At 36.9% G+C, this 15708-nt stretch overlaps 1 protein-coding gene across 3 annotated transcripts in view; it reads right to left on the minus strand.

The window, feature by feature from the left end:
- Window positions 1–8007: 8007 nt before the first annotated feature.
- Window positions 8008–15708, minus strand: part of LOC121888973 — a 30129-nt gene continuing 22428 nt past the window's right edge. For all 3 annotated transcript variants that reach the window (XM_042400621.1, XM_042400619.1, XM_042400620.1), the window contains exons 7-8: window positions 8821–8921; window positions 8008–8160 (exon numbers count right to left, since the gene is read on the minus strand). In XM_042400621.1, the coding sequence (XP_042256555.1) occupies window positions 8008–8160; window positions 8821–8921 (254 nt within the window). The remainder of the gene's footprint in view (window positions 8161–8820; window positions 8922–15708) is intronic.

The raw sequence follows: 15708 nt of genomic DNA on the forward strand, positions 1-15708 counted from the left end.
CCTCATCTTTCCTGCAGAGAAGTGTGAAAACCCACAATGTTTGTTCCTTCCTCTGTCTGTTTAATATAATTCTCACAAGAGAGTTTGAAAAAAGACATTCTGCTCTTCTGCTTGACAAAGATCCTCTTTTATCATACTAAAAATACTGACATACAATAGGTTACTAACTAAATCGATACTGAGGAGAGAAGCATTGGAACAGTCAGTATTTCTTTTAAGAAATAAATGTATTGAGATTATAATGATGACAAGGTTTTATTCTCATAGACTGTGTTTTTTCAACATGGACTCCATTTCTAACACTAAACTCAGTCCCTAGTTCACCTGATGTATTTTTATAGTACGTTCATTATCAGCATTGGAACATCCAATAAGTGTAACCTGTAGTCATACACTGTATTTTGTTGATTTACTTTGGTTAGAGCCAGTGGTGGAATGTAACTAAGTACATTTACTCAAGTGCTGCACTTAAGTACAATTTTGAGGTACTTTTACTTTCCATTTCATGCTGTTGTAAAGTTCTACTACACTACATTTCAGAGGGATTTATGTTGCTTACTCCCCTTAACTATTTACTCCACTACTTGTATTTTCCATTTATAGTTAAAAATCAAATTATACATTCATACAATATGATGCAGTACCATTACTACTAATCTACCCAGTAGTGTATAAAGTATCTAAAGTTGGCTCCACATTGACAAACTAAAACATTAAAATGTTTTGACATGTATTTGTAGCAGTGATATAGTGATAAAAACAAATAATATAATATATTGTAATAATATTGCACTTTAAAAGAAGTCCTTCTGCTAAATGATACTTTAAGTACATGTGGCTGATGATACCTCTGTACTTTCACTTCAGTAACATTTTGAATTCAGGAATTGAGTATTTTTACATCGTTGTATTTTTACTTTTACTTTAGTAAAGGGTCTGAATACTTTTCCCACCACTGGTTAGAGCCACTATTTATGTAGTTTTTATGTGATTGTACCATCTTTCAAATCATTTTGAAGGCGCGAGTGTTTGTTTGTAGAAATCATAGACAGTCCTGGTGGAAGTTGGTTCAGTTCACTTGTTGCTTGATTAATGAGTTTGTTGTGAGTTTGTTGCTCTGTGTCCATCAACCAGTCAGATCCATGGTCACAGGTTAAGTGTTATTTTTGGTATCACCACTAGGAGGCACTAAAGTCCTACAAAGAAGTGTTGTGGACTCACAGACCCTTCATTGGGTTTATCTTTAGAAAATACTTGTTGTACAACCAAGAATTGTGTAAACCAGCAAAGCTTTATTGAATTTCAGTCGAGAAGGTGGAAGTGTCTGGACATACAGCATCTGCAGAAGATTTGCAGGGATGCAAAAAGAATCTTTCCCAGGTGCATTAGAAGAGAGGACATGAGGTGTGATATGGATGAGAACTTGAGGTCAAGTGCAGAAGAAGTGTTGAATAGCACTGCTGTAGATTGAACCTGCAGCTCTCCTGTAGTGTTGCTGTTTTTGAGGTCAATGTGTTACGAGTGACAAAGTTTTCTTATTTATTGTTGAGACATATGTTGTGGAACAAGAGTTTTTCATGCATGTTGTTTAAAGTTAACTCAGTATAGAGAAATCAAAATGGGAGTAACCAACTGCAAAAACTTGTCGTTTTTCTATGCAAACCTTGACATCTTGAATGTTGAACTCATCACTGTCAAATTGTAGAGGTTGAGAAAACTCAAAGGCAGCCAGTTACACAGTCTTTTTGTTTACTCTGCTGTGTCAACTTATTTTAAGAGGTTCTAATGTTGATTTAATTAAACATCTAGATCAGTTTTATCAGTTCCGCTGGTTCTGTCAACTGATGATTTGTTTGTTTACAAAGCTTAAAAGTTTAATGAAGTCAGACTCCATGATGCCTCAACAGAGCTGTGAATATAGTTTCCTGGAGGAGGAAGAGATAATAGAAGTATCCATGTGACCGACAACATAAAACCAAAGAAGAGTCAAAGTTCCAAAAATAAAAATTCATAAGGAACAAAATTCAAATTCTTCACTTTAAAACCGCAGAAACATTTGTAAAGGTTTCCTTTTTCATGCTCCGACCTTCCATGGAAGAAAAACAACAAACCAGGGAAATAGATTCAGCAGATACATGTCATGACTTTCTGCTCATCTTACAAATGTTTCAAATGTGTCTTACCTCTGTTTCTTCATGGCCTTCTAACACAGTTTCAGGTCTGTTTGATGATGCTTTGGCAGATCCATTGACGATAACCAATTACAGGACAGGTTTGTCCTGAGAAAGACGCGTGATATCACATAAAGCAGAGTGAGAAACTTTACTGCAGGAGAAAAAGTTGACAGGAAGATGCCCAAATCAACAAGAGGACCTGAAATAGAAAACAACAGGGGTGAAAACTGTGAAGAATAAAGCTACATGGTGCTGGTCTTCATGGTGCTGGTCTTGGTCTTCATGGTGCTGGTCTTCATAGTGCTGGTCTTGGTCTTCATGGTGATGGTCTTGGTCTTCATGGTGCTGGTCTTGGTCTTCATGGTGCTGGCCTTCATTGCTGGGAAAGCAGCTTGCACTAGGATTTGTGCCAAAAGTTGTAGGTGGCTCTCCAATTTTTCTAATTATTTGTAAGAAACTGCAAAACCCTCTCGGAAAAACGTCCTAGAAATGTACCATTAAATTCCTGCAAACTACATCCAACATTTCCTATAAATTGTTAGACAATTAAAGGAATAATAAGATAAAATAAAGTGTTACCAGAATTTTAATTCAAGGACAATAAAACTTGAACTTTAAATTTGAAGTTGAAGTCAAAGTGAAACTGTAAATCAGTCACATTTGATGGGAACTTAACAGCAAAGTTCCTGTGATGTAAATGAGATCAATAAGTCTGTACAGTCGGTCTAAATGTGTCCCAAAACATTCACTAACATAATGTGCTGTTTTTGACATTTTGGAAATTTGTCTGATCCCAGACTTTCAAAGTTTTCGAATCTCACATTTTCCATGATGGAAGTTTGTTTTGTGGCTTTCATCAGTCTCTGTGAGTCTTTAGTCCTTGTCAGGAAGTGAGAAGTCCTCAGTAGAGGAGATCATGTCCATCAAATCATTGAGTGAGACTTGTGAAAACTTATTCTTGACCGTTAGGTTTTGTGTATTTTTGAATGATGATCATAAATAAATGATGCACCTGAAGACAAACATAGTAACCATGGAAACCTCAGCATAAATTTTCTTCTCATGTCACTTGTCTGCTATAAAAGTTGCTTTCAGTCTTTGTATTACTGGGTTGTTCATATTAATATATGTTCTGTTTCAATGTGTCATGAGTGTCTCTTTATTTGGATGTGTCTGGATGATTGTGTAGGAAAATAATGTGTCATAATAATAATAATAATAATAATAATAATAATAATAATAATAATAATAATAATAATAATAATAATAATAATAATAATGGTCATTTATCTCATCAAAGCTGAACTCTCCTACATAAAAGCTGCATGTGCTCCAAGCAGTAAATAGTCAGCAACTGAAGTCATCATCTAACAGAAGGCTGTTGATGAGTGTTGAGGATGGTGAATGTGGGCAGGTGAGAGTGACATGAGGATTGTTTGGAGTGACACAGTTAGTACAAACTAGGGGAGCCTGAAGCGTGTCTCTACCACAACATACTGTATAAATCCACATATGAACCAACTTTTTTCCATCTTTCTTATAATTTGTATAATTGCACCAACATGTTTTGCAAAATCTCCAAAAATGTAACAGTTACATATCTGCAAATTATTATGAATATTTCCAGGAAATAAGAATAAATGCAGTGACCTGTAAAACAAAATATTACCAAAATAAGTTGTACTGAACAATGTTGATCTGATCTTAAGGAGCATGTTTGGTAAAGCTCCTTCTGGATGTTGTAGCAGTGCTCCACCTCCTGAGGGCGCAGCAGGACAAAACAAGTCAGGGAGAGAATCAGAATTCAGCAGAGAAAAAGCAATGTGTTCATCCATGATGAGTACTACTGTATACACACCTGGATGTTTCCCATTACTGCAGTTGACTGCAGTTTTCACAGATGGGCTGCAGGTTTGGACCTAAGTGGATGGATTATTGTTTTGGAGGAAAATTTTATTAATGACAGACTAACATTTACATCTGCAGGCCTGATTGGTTGTTATGAGGTGAAAAACTTTTGACCCTTTACTAAAATACATGAAGACATGGTTTATATACTGTTATAAATCTTACTAAAAGGATTTTGGTCTGGATGCTCTGAACCAATCATTGGAGGGGTCTTCCTGATGAATTAAAGACAATCACATATGTTCTGTATTATTGTATTTCATCACATCAACCTTTACATGTTTCAATTTTTTCTACACTACACTTGTTTTCTGTCTTTCTCAGAGTCACATGAGAAGAGCAATGGAACAACAGGTGAGGAACACATCAGTAACAACCTGATTTAAAAGATAAAGTCCCAGTGTGGCACACGGGGTCAGTGTGGTTGAAAGCCTTGATCAAAATCAGTGACATGTCAAACATCAGCCTCTCCATTTGAATGTATATCTGTGTTGCTTCAGCTGATCTGCGGAAGGACAAATTCATTTGGTCTCCAAATTGTTGTCAAGCTTCAGAAAATGTAAAAGCTCTTTTACGTAGCAAACCAGCGTTTGCTGCTCCACCAACTGGACATTTCCTCCATTACAAGAATAATTTGACATTTTGGGAAATATGCTGATTCTCTTTCTTTCTGAGAGTTACATGACACCTTGCAGAAATATATGCCTGCATCCTTTCTTGTGATACTTGAAATGGTCAAGGTTGAACAGTTACAGGCCTCCTTCTGCAGAGATCCTTGAGATTGATCTTTTGAGATGATGCCATTTTTATTCTTAATTTCTGTTTGATTTTTCAGCCAGTTAACTCCCATTCTTTCAACTCTTTCAAACGTCTCTGTCCAGCAGCAGGTGATGTTTACCGTCTCCCAATCCATGACAGCAACATCAGGACTCTGGGTCACAACAAGTGTACCTGTTGATGAAACACCTATGAGGAGACAAAGTGATACAGGTTAGTTCATACTGCATCATTTGAGCACGAATGAAGAACTATTGACACATTTGTTTCCAACTAAACTTTAGGATTTTGTGCAGTATGGATGGCAGGGATCCCATGACATGTTAAAATCAACAAAAATACAGAAGTGATTTGAAAGGAAAGGCTAAAATGATCTGTGTTGGTACTTACTCCAAGATGTGAGTTCACAGAGAGTGACGAGAAGAAAGCTACTCAGAGGAAACTTCATCCTTTCACACCGGTTCACCACTGACTACTGATACTCATCTCTCTACAGCTAAGTCCCTTACACTGACTGAACTCACACACGCAAAACAACACATACCAAGAATTACCTTTATTTTTATGTTTCTCACAAGTTATCGCAGAGGTGTGCAAAACCACAAGTTAACACATTGACAGACACATTTTGACGAGCTGTAAACACAGAACAGAATTTTTACTGCTGCCAGAAAGCAAAGAGTGACAGTAGTCAAGGTGACAGAAGCATCAATAACAGCTTCTACATTTTTGGAAATGTATCCTCATCAAGACGACGTAATCATAAGATGACATCATCATTTTTATCTTCTCTCTGCAACTATTTCTGTCTCATTTCCTTCCTCTTCATCTTCCTCTCTTCTGTGGGCTGAAACAGGTGTATTTTCCAGAGTGGCTGAAACATGAACACATTTATGGATCAGCTTCACCAATCTCAACACACTGTAACATGTATGCTGCTACTGCATAGTCCTGATCATTATAGTGAAAGTTACATTGTACCTGGTGTGTGTTGCTGTGTTTTGGTCCCTGAACTGTTGAGGTAGAAGAAGGTTGCAACAAGGGCGAGGATGGGCAGACATCGCAGGACATGAACTAACACTTCCTCCCTCTGAGAACCTGAAAGTCACAAAACAAAGGCAAGTGCTGAGTTACACATAAGCTGCTATTAATACCAGTAATACTTTAACCAAACATCTGACATCCATTTCTGCCTTTAAATGAAAACAAGACTAAAAGTCTACGGCCACATTAGAGGAATGAACTCAGTTCTAACGTTCCAATCTGCTGCAGTGTCACTCATCCATTCCTCATAGCTCATATTTTGCCCTTGTAGGTTCATATACTCACACTTATGCTAACTAGGAAGGTGATATCAACATCCATGAGGGATCAGTGTTTAGGGCTTGTGTCAACAACAAGCAGCAAATACAACAACTTATGGCTGAAGCTAATGTGGAAGTACCATAAAGTGCAATACCACTGACAACCACTAGATGCTCCAACAGACTCCCATTCCAAAAGCCTCAACTTCTCTCTAGAAATACTAAGTCATGGTCTCAGTCGCTAAATTCAAGCCCACTAATAAGTGTGCTGGTGGTCATTTTGGAAATGATTGCTCCATTAATAAGATTTGAAGAATTATAGTAGCTTTGATGTCTGCTGTGTGGAAAACTACTTGTCCAAAATGTCAGAATGAAAGCACAGAGACACATGTCAGCAGTGCAGTGCAGATTTATACAGTGTCAGCTACCTGCTGCTTTTTATCCTCAACATCACACACTCATCAAAGGTGATACATGTTGATTTTCAACTAGTCATTGTCACTGCAACACTTTGTATGTTGGATGTTTAATGTTGTTTGTGACATGCAGCTCAACAAACACAGCTGCTAATTCATAGACAAACATTTCTGAGAATTGTGTTCTCCCTTTGACCTCACTATATTGTCACTTTGGGTCCACGTAGGTTGTTCTAGAGTCAGAGTTAAAACTGATGGAGCTTTTGTTGTACTGGCACCAAATAGCATCAGATCATCCTGCACAGTCTCCATTTAGTGTGATTGCGGTGCAACAGCACAGTGTCTTGCAAACGTAAAGTCTCCATCCACTCAAAAATGTGTTTTTCTTCTTGTTCCTTCAGTTGGATGTTTGAGCTTCACTGTGCAGAATGATGTATGTACAGAGTTTGTTTTCACATTCATCTGCTGAAAGTGGAAAGTTTCTCTGGGCTCATTGAAAACATGATTTTAAGGGGCGGGCCTACATGCATGATTTGCGACATCACAACTACTTTGAAATCAAACGAGCGCCAGTAAATAAAAGTGTGATGTGGAAACTTTAAGCCTCTAGTGCACATACACTGAAAATGGACTTAACAGGGAAGTAGGAGACATCTTGTGTCCAGTAGATGAAGTTTTATACGTTTAAGTGTTGTGCTTAGTCAAATCCCTTTTAGTTTACATTTATACTTTAGTTTAAATTTATACCAGCTACCACAACCCTGTGTTGCCCTTATAACATTTCTGTTCAACTTGTGGAAATCGTTTAATTTGGTGTGCTCATAAAGCTATTAATAACTACATTAATGCCTTCTTTGATTCTTGTTTGTGATGGATCTATACAGGTTTTTTGATATTCAAGAATGACATTTAAACACATTTCTGTTTTGCATGCACAAATCTCCCTTAAAGCAAACACTTTCAATGTTCATGCTGAAGATCTCAATTCAAAGAATACTGCACTGAGATGAATGAAAAGCAACTCATGTTTAATGTCAGCTTTGAACTGAAGAATAATTTGATGTAAGGAAACAGACATGTTATTTATAGCCATACATATTTTCAAAAAACTGAACTTAAACAACTCCATAGGGTTGATAACCATGAACTAAAACATTCAAACCAAAAAGAAAAGGCTAGTTGTGCTTCTCCACCAACTTGCCAAAGATGCCAATAAGGGTGTCCAGCTGCTCCTGATGTTTTTCTTTCTTCCTCCTTTTCATCCTCTACCTCTTCTCCTGCCTTTCAGTGTACTTCTTAAAGTATTACAACCTCATTATTCCTTTTTTTTTTTTGTTTCTTTTGTTTCTTTTTGAGCCCCCAGACAGTTGGTTTGGGGCAGTGGATGGTCCTGGAGCAGAGGTACAGGGCACTTCATTGGGCACCTCATCAGGCTCCTCTAACATCTGATGAAGAGTTCACTGCTGTAGCGATTAAGTTCAGAGGCTTGATGGAGTCCCTCTGCCTCAGATCAGTCTGTGAACTTTGTTTACTCTCTGTGTGTTCAAGGTAATCGAAGGATTCATACACTGGCACCTGACACTGAGAAAGACAGAGAGATTTTTTTTTAAAAATGCAATTACACATTGTGCTGATGGTTTGATCTGCTTAAAGGTCAATATTATGATTAGACCTTTACTAATGTGCACAGTAAATAACTGAGTATGCGTGAGCAACAGACACTATTCATCAGAAACAGGATGTCAGTTATATTTCATAATAATTTCTCAGCACTGGAAGTTGCAGCTTAAAGTACTGCAGTTTGTGAAACATACTATTTCATTGTTTCTGACAGCGTATCAAGGCTTTAGCTTGTAATGTTGTTGTACTGGATTGTAGTGTATTGTATGGTGTTTCATATGCTTTTGCACTTTCATATGTGTGAGTTATGTGGACAAAACATGTTAGAATATACTGTAATTTAGTCTAACACAAAAACACCACAAAGTACAGTCTTGAAACATCATTTTTAAATAATATATCATTACTTGCATGGCTGTTGTATTGTATATAAGGCAATGTATTATGTATGTATTATAAAAGTATTTTTCTGGTCACTCATTGTACAGTATATTGGACAGCATGATCAGTTTGCACACTATTTAACTTCTCTTTCACCACACTGAACAAAAGGGAATCAGGATCATGTTTGTTGGGTAGCACCATATTAATATGTTTTCTTCAGTCTGATATTGGACTCACCCACTGAAAGGAGCCACTGGAGGAGCTGGTGCTGTGTTTGTCCATGTCTGCCACCTCAGAGTCAATGTGCGGAACCTCGTAGATCACCCTGGCTGCTATCGCTGAACCCATGAAACACACACACACACACAAATTATTATTGAAATTGTTGGGAAAAATTACACAAAAGCGTATTGCGTAATTATGAGATAGTAAGACATAATTATGAGATACTTAAGTCGTAATTATGGGATACTTAAGTCATAATCGTTGAACACTTAAGTCATACTTGTTGAACACAATAAAAAAATACATAAAAGCAGCAATCAGACAAAGTTAACACCTAACAGGTAACATGGTGCATTTAGTGACTACGTAGCCCGATATTTGCCTCAGTAGTAGTAGAGACTGTAAAGTAGAGACTGCAACAGAGCTAAAAGGAGAGTGAATATTGGACATATATTCAATAGGTCGCCAGAAACACGACTCTAAATGAAAGCAAATGTTGCTCTGATGGATGATCTGATGGATGTGTAAATATGCAAACGTTTGCTAACACATTTGCAATATCAACTATATAAACTAACATGTTCGTGTTGGGTTTACAACTTTTTAAAAATCAGTTAATGTGGGTTTAAGAATTCATTTGAAGAGCCTGTTGGTCATCTTTAAAGCACAGTAAGGTTTAGCATTTATCAATTGCTTTTATTTACTCCTCAGTTCACATTTAAGACAACTGACTGTTCTTGTAGGTTTATAGAACTGTTAGGTTTGCTAAAATGTACCTCTGAATCTTTAAGTTGCTTAAAACACACTGTCGCTCATGATTTCATCCTGTAACTGTGTCGCCTACATTTTCTCTTGTTTTAAGTCTTTACAACTTCTTCTTTTTTGCTACTACTAATTATTGTTTTTGCTATTGGCTTTTCAGTGTTTCACGCTATGAAGCTGTTAAAGCTGGCGACCATCCAATCTCTCTTTGAACTTTTGGGTAACTCGAAGGTTTCTTGTGTCAATCTGCTTCTCACCTTCACTTTTAAAGACTTCTTATCAGCCGCAATACACAGGTTCTTGTTTGAGATGGAGGCTATTTTTCTTTTTTTTTAAATGTCAGGTTTTGTTTAAGTTACAATCCTCTGCTCTGTGTCCTTGCAGAAATTAAAGAAAGACATGAAAAAATATATTTTCTCACTAACATTACCAGTGTTACTGTATCTAGTCATGCAGATATTTTGGGGGGTTTAGCACATGTTTTGAGATGTCCGTCTCTGAGTTTTCTGCTGCAACCTCAATAAATTGAAGGTAAATGGAATTTTTTGCACTCACAGCATTGAAAATTATATTAAAAATAATTACATGAATTACATTAAATTGCATTAATTACAATCTAAACTAGCGCTATCTCTTTCAAAAAACATTTCCAAGTTACTCACACAGATGAACTTTGAACATTCATGAAACCATTTCCTGCTGAAGAAATATTTTTCAATGCGCTAACTTTCACCTCCAGTGTATTTGGGTGGAGGCAGAAGACTCAGGCAAGCTGAGGCAGAAATAGCTGCATGACCCGATACCCACGAGAGGTAAGTAGGGAAATGATAAGTGTCTGATACTTGAGTAATAATGCTGCATTTTTCTTTGTACCTTGTTTCCTTCGCAGTATGCAGACACAGAGGAGAGTGAGGAGCAGCATTGGAGCCACTACAGCCAGGGTAATGATCAGGGGAAGTGAATTGCCGGTAGAAGATGAAAAACTCCCTTGTGAGAAAAAACACAAATGTGTCAATTATGAGATCAAGAGAGTGAATGCTTTTTACATACAATCCAATTTGTGCATGAATCTTATAGTTTATATTTGTATAACAAGCAAATAAGGTTTGACTGAGGTCATATAAATTGCTGTTTTGTGAACAGACCTCATCCCATTCTGAATACACTTCAATAAAAGCCCCGTCCACTGTAAAATCAATATACTAGTAAACTCTTATTGCAACACACAAATTTCTAATGTTTTGTCACCTACCTTCTTCTGTTTTGTCCTTTATGTCGTCTCTGTCTTTAACTGTGATAACAGTACCATTTCCTTTAACCACAGTTAAACTTGGTATCTCCACATTCACCTTGCAGTAGTATATCCCTTTATCCTCTCTTGTGATATTTGTAAAGGTCAAGGTTGAACAGTTACAGGCCTCCTTCTGCTGACATCCTTGAGATGTATTTGTTGAGATGATTCTAGTTTTATTCTTTATTTCTGTTTGGTTTTTCAGCCAGTTAACGCTCACTCTTTCAAACGTCTCTGTCCAGCAGCAGGTGATGTTTACCGTCTCCCCCTCCATGACAGAGACATCAGCAGTCTGGGTCACATCAACTGTGCCTGTTGATGAAACACCTGTGAAGAGACAGTGATTTAAATGATTTGGTAATTTATCACAAGACTGTACAAATTGCATCACGACAGAAGCTAAACATAGTGAGTAATATGTTTTTGGCACTTTTCAACAACAGGATATGTGATTCAATCTGAATTGTGGGTAAAGTTGTCAACATCCCAGTAAAGTGCTGAAACATCACATCACATCACAGGTTTTCATTTCTCTTTAAGGTGAATATTAATACTGCTCTGAAAGTGACTGTACAAAAAACATTTTTCAGTGTAAAAAGGGAGTATCAAACCATAGAAACGTATATACATATATATATATATATGAGAAGAACCAACACACATTTACTCATTGGAGTCATATTTTAAACTACTTTTGTTGGCAGGCTATAACATGCACTACAGCATTCTGATATTCTGATATTCAGTCGGTAAAGACAATAATTACAAAAACCTGTCATCATTTTGACCTTTAAGAGATGTTTTTGAGCGCATATTCTTGCACAACAGAAGCAGAATGTCTGTATTTCTACTTACTCCAAGATGAGAGATCACAGAGCGAAGCCAGAAGCAGACAGCTCAGTAGAAGCTTCATCTTTCCACAATGATTCACCTCTGACGACTGACACTCATCTCTTCACATCTGCTGCAAGTCCCTCCCAGCATACACTCACACATGAACACACACACACAACAGAAACATACTGGGCATCATCTTTTCTTCAGTGTCCTCATCTTTCCTGCAGAGAAGTGTGAAAAACCACAATGTCTGTTCCTTCCTCTTGTCGAAAGAAGGCGATGACTTTCTATGCCTGTTTAACATAATTCTCACGAAAGAGTTTGAAAAAAGACATTCTGCTCTTCTGCTTGACAAAGATCCTCTTTTATTATACTCAAAATACTGACATACAGTAGGTTACTAACTAAATAGATACTGAGGAGAGAAGCATTGGAACAGTCAGTATTTCTTTTAAGAAATAAATGTATTGAGATTATAATGATGACAAGGTTTTATTCTCATAGACTGTGTTTTTTCAACATGGACTCCATTTCTAACACTAAACTCAGTCCTAAGTTCACCTGATGTATTTTTATAGTACGTTCATTATCAGCATTTGAGCATCCAATAAGTGTAACCTGTAGTCATACACTGTATTTTGTTGATTTACTTTGGTTAGAGCCAGTGGTGGAATGTAACTATGTACATTTACTCAAGTGCTGCACTTAAGTACAATTTTGAGGTACTTTTACTTTCCATTTCATGCTGTTGTAAAGTTCTACTACACTACATTTCAGAGGGATTTATGTTGTTTACTCCCCTTAACTATTTACTCCACTACTTGTATTTTCCATTTATAGTTAAAAATCAAATTATACATTCATACAATATGATGCAGTACCATTACTACTAATCTACCCAGTAGTGTATAAAGTATCTAAAGTTGGCTCCACATTGACAAACTAAAACATTAAAATGTTTTGACATGTATTTGTAGGAGTGATATAGTGATAAAAACAAATAATGTAATATATTGTAATAATATTGCACTTTAAAAGAAGTCCTTCTGCTAAATGAATACTTTTACTTTTGATACTTTAAGTGCATGTGGTTGATGATACCTCTGTACTTTCACTTCACTAACATTTTGAATTCAGGAATTGAGTATTTTTACATCGTTGTATTTTTACTTTTACTTTAGTAAAGGGTCTGAATACTTTTCCCACCACTGGTTAGAGCCACTATTTATGTAGTTTTTATGTGATTGTACCATCTTTCAAATCATTTTGAAGGCGCGAGTGTTTGTTTGTAGAAATCATAGACAGTCCTGGTGGAAGTTGGTTCAGTTCACATAGTAACCATGGAAACCTCAGCATCCATTTTCTACACATCCCACCTGTCTGCTATAAAAGTTGCTTTCAGTCTTTGTATTACTGGGTTGTTCATATTAATATATGTTCTGTTTCAATGTGTCTTGAATGTCTCTTTATTTGGATGTGTCTGGATGATCATGTAGGAAAATAATGTGTCATAATAATAATAATAATAATAATAATAATAATAATAATAATAATAATAATGGTCATTTATCTCATCAAAGCTGAACTCTCCTCCATAAAAGCTGCATGTGCTCCAAGCAGTAAATAGTCAGCAACTGAAGTCATCATCTAACAGAAGGCTGTTGATGAGTGTTGAGGATGGTGAATGTGGGCAGGTGAGAGTGACATGAGGATTGTTTGGAGTGACACAGTTAGTACAAACTAGGGGAGTCTGAAGCGTGTCTCTACCACAACATACTGTATAAATCCACATATGAACCAACTTTTTTCCATCTTTCTTATAATTTGTATAATTGCACCAACATGTTTTGCAAATCTCCTAAAATGTAACAGTTACATATCTGCAAATTATTATGAATATTTCCAGGAAATTAGAATAAATGCAGTGACCTGTAAAACAAAATATTACCAAAATAAGTTGCACTAAACAACTTTACCTGAAGTCTTTGCACTTCAGTGTTACAATGCTAATGAGAGATGTCAGGTGTTATTTTTTTGTACATTTTTCACCACTAACCTGCATTGTTACCTGATCTTGTGGAGCATGTTTGGTAAAGCTCCCTCTGGATGTTGTAGCAGTGCTCCACCTCCTGAGGGCGCAGCAGGACAAAACAAGTCAGGGAGAGAATCAGAGTTGTGCAGAGAAAAAGCAATGTGTTTGCATACATACCAACATCCATGATGAGTACTACTGTACACACCTGGATGTTTCCCATTACTGCAGTAGACTGCAGTTTTCACAGATGGGCCGCAGATTTGGACCTAAGTGGATGAATTATTGTTTTGGAGGAAAATTTTATTAATGACAGACTAACATTTACATCTGCAGGCCTGATTGGTTGTTATGAGGTGAAAAACTTTTGACCCTTTACTAAAATACATGAAGACATGGTTTATATACTGTTATAAATCTTACTAAAAGGATTTTGGTCTGGATGCTCTGAACCAATCATTGGAGGGGTCTTCCTGATGAATTAAAGACAATCACATATGTTCTGTATTATTGTATTTCATCACATCAACCTTTACATGTTTCAGTTTTTTCTACACTACACTTGTTTTCTGTCTTACATGTCACATGAGAAGAGCAATGGAACAACAGGTGAGGAACACATCAGTAACAACCTGATTTAATAGATAAAGTCCCAGTGTGGCACATGGGGTCAGTGTGGTTGAAAGCCTCGATCAAAATCAGTGACATGTCAAACATCAGCCTCTCCATTTGAATGTATATCTGTGTTGCTTCAGCTGATCTGCGGAAGGACAAATTCATTTGGTCTCCAAATTGTTGTCAAGCTTCAGAAAATGTAAAAGCTCTTTTACGTAGCAAACCAGCGTTTGCTGCTCCACCAACTGGACATTTCCTCCATTACAAGAATAATTTGACATTTTGGGAAATATGCTGATTCTCTTTCTTTCTGAGAGTTACATGAGACCTTGCAGAAATATATGCCTGCATCCTTTCTTGTGATACTTGAAATGGTCAAGGTTGAACAGTTACAGGCCTCTTTCTGCAGAGATCCTTGAGATTGATCTTTTGAGATGATGCCATTTTTATTCTTAATTTCTGTTTGATTTTTCAGCCAGTTAACTCCCACTCTTTCAAATCTTTCAAACGTCTCTGTCCAGCAGCGGGTGATGTTTACCGTCTCCCCCTCCATGACAGCAACATCAGGACTCTGGGTCACAACAAGTGTGCCTGTTGATGAAACACCTATGAGGAGACAAAGTGATACAGGTTAGTTCATACTGCATCATTTCAGCACGAATGAAGAATTATTGACACATTTGTTTCCAACTAAACTTTAGGATTTTGTGCAGTATGGATGGCAGGGATCCCATGACATGTTAAAATCAACAAAAATACAGAAGTGATTTGAAAGGAAAGGCTAAAATGATCTGTGTTGGTACTTACTCCAAGATGACAGTTCACAGAGAGTGACGAGAAGAAAGCTGCCCAGAGGAAACTTCATCCTTTCACACCGGTTCACCACTGACTACTGATACTCATCTCTCTACAGCTAAGTCCCTTACACTGACTGAACTTACACACGCAAAACAACACATACCAAGAATTACCTTTATTTTTATGTTTCTCACAAGTTATCGCAGAGGTGTGCAAAACCACAAGTTAACACATTGACAGACACATTTTGACGAGCTGTAAACACAGAACAGAATTTTTACTGCTGCCAGAAAGCAAAAAGTGAAAGTACTCAAGATGACAGAAGCACTAATAAAATTTTCTACATTTTTGGAAATGTATCTTAATCAAGACAATATAATCATTAGATGACACCATCCTTTTCATCTTCTCTCTGCAACTATTTCTGTCTCATTTCCTTCCTCTTCATCTTCCTCTCTTCTGTGGGCTGAAACAGGTGTATTTTCCAGAGTGGCTGAAACATGACACATTTATGGATCAGCTTCACCAATCTCAACACACTGTAACATGTATGCTGCTACTGCAT

Source organism: Thunnus maccoyii, chromosome 22 (assembly GCF_910596095.1).
Source record: "Thunnus maccoyii chromosome 22, fThuMac1.1, whole genome shotgun sequence".
Taxonomy (NCBI): domain Eukaryota; kingdom Metazoa; phylum Chordata; class Actinopteri; order Scombriformes; family Scombridae; genus Thunnus; species Thunnus maccoyii.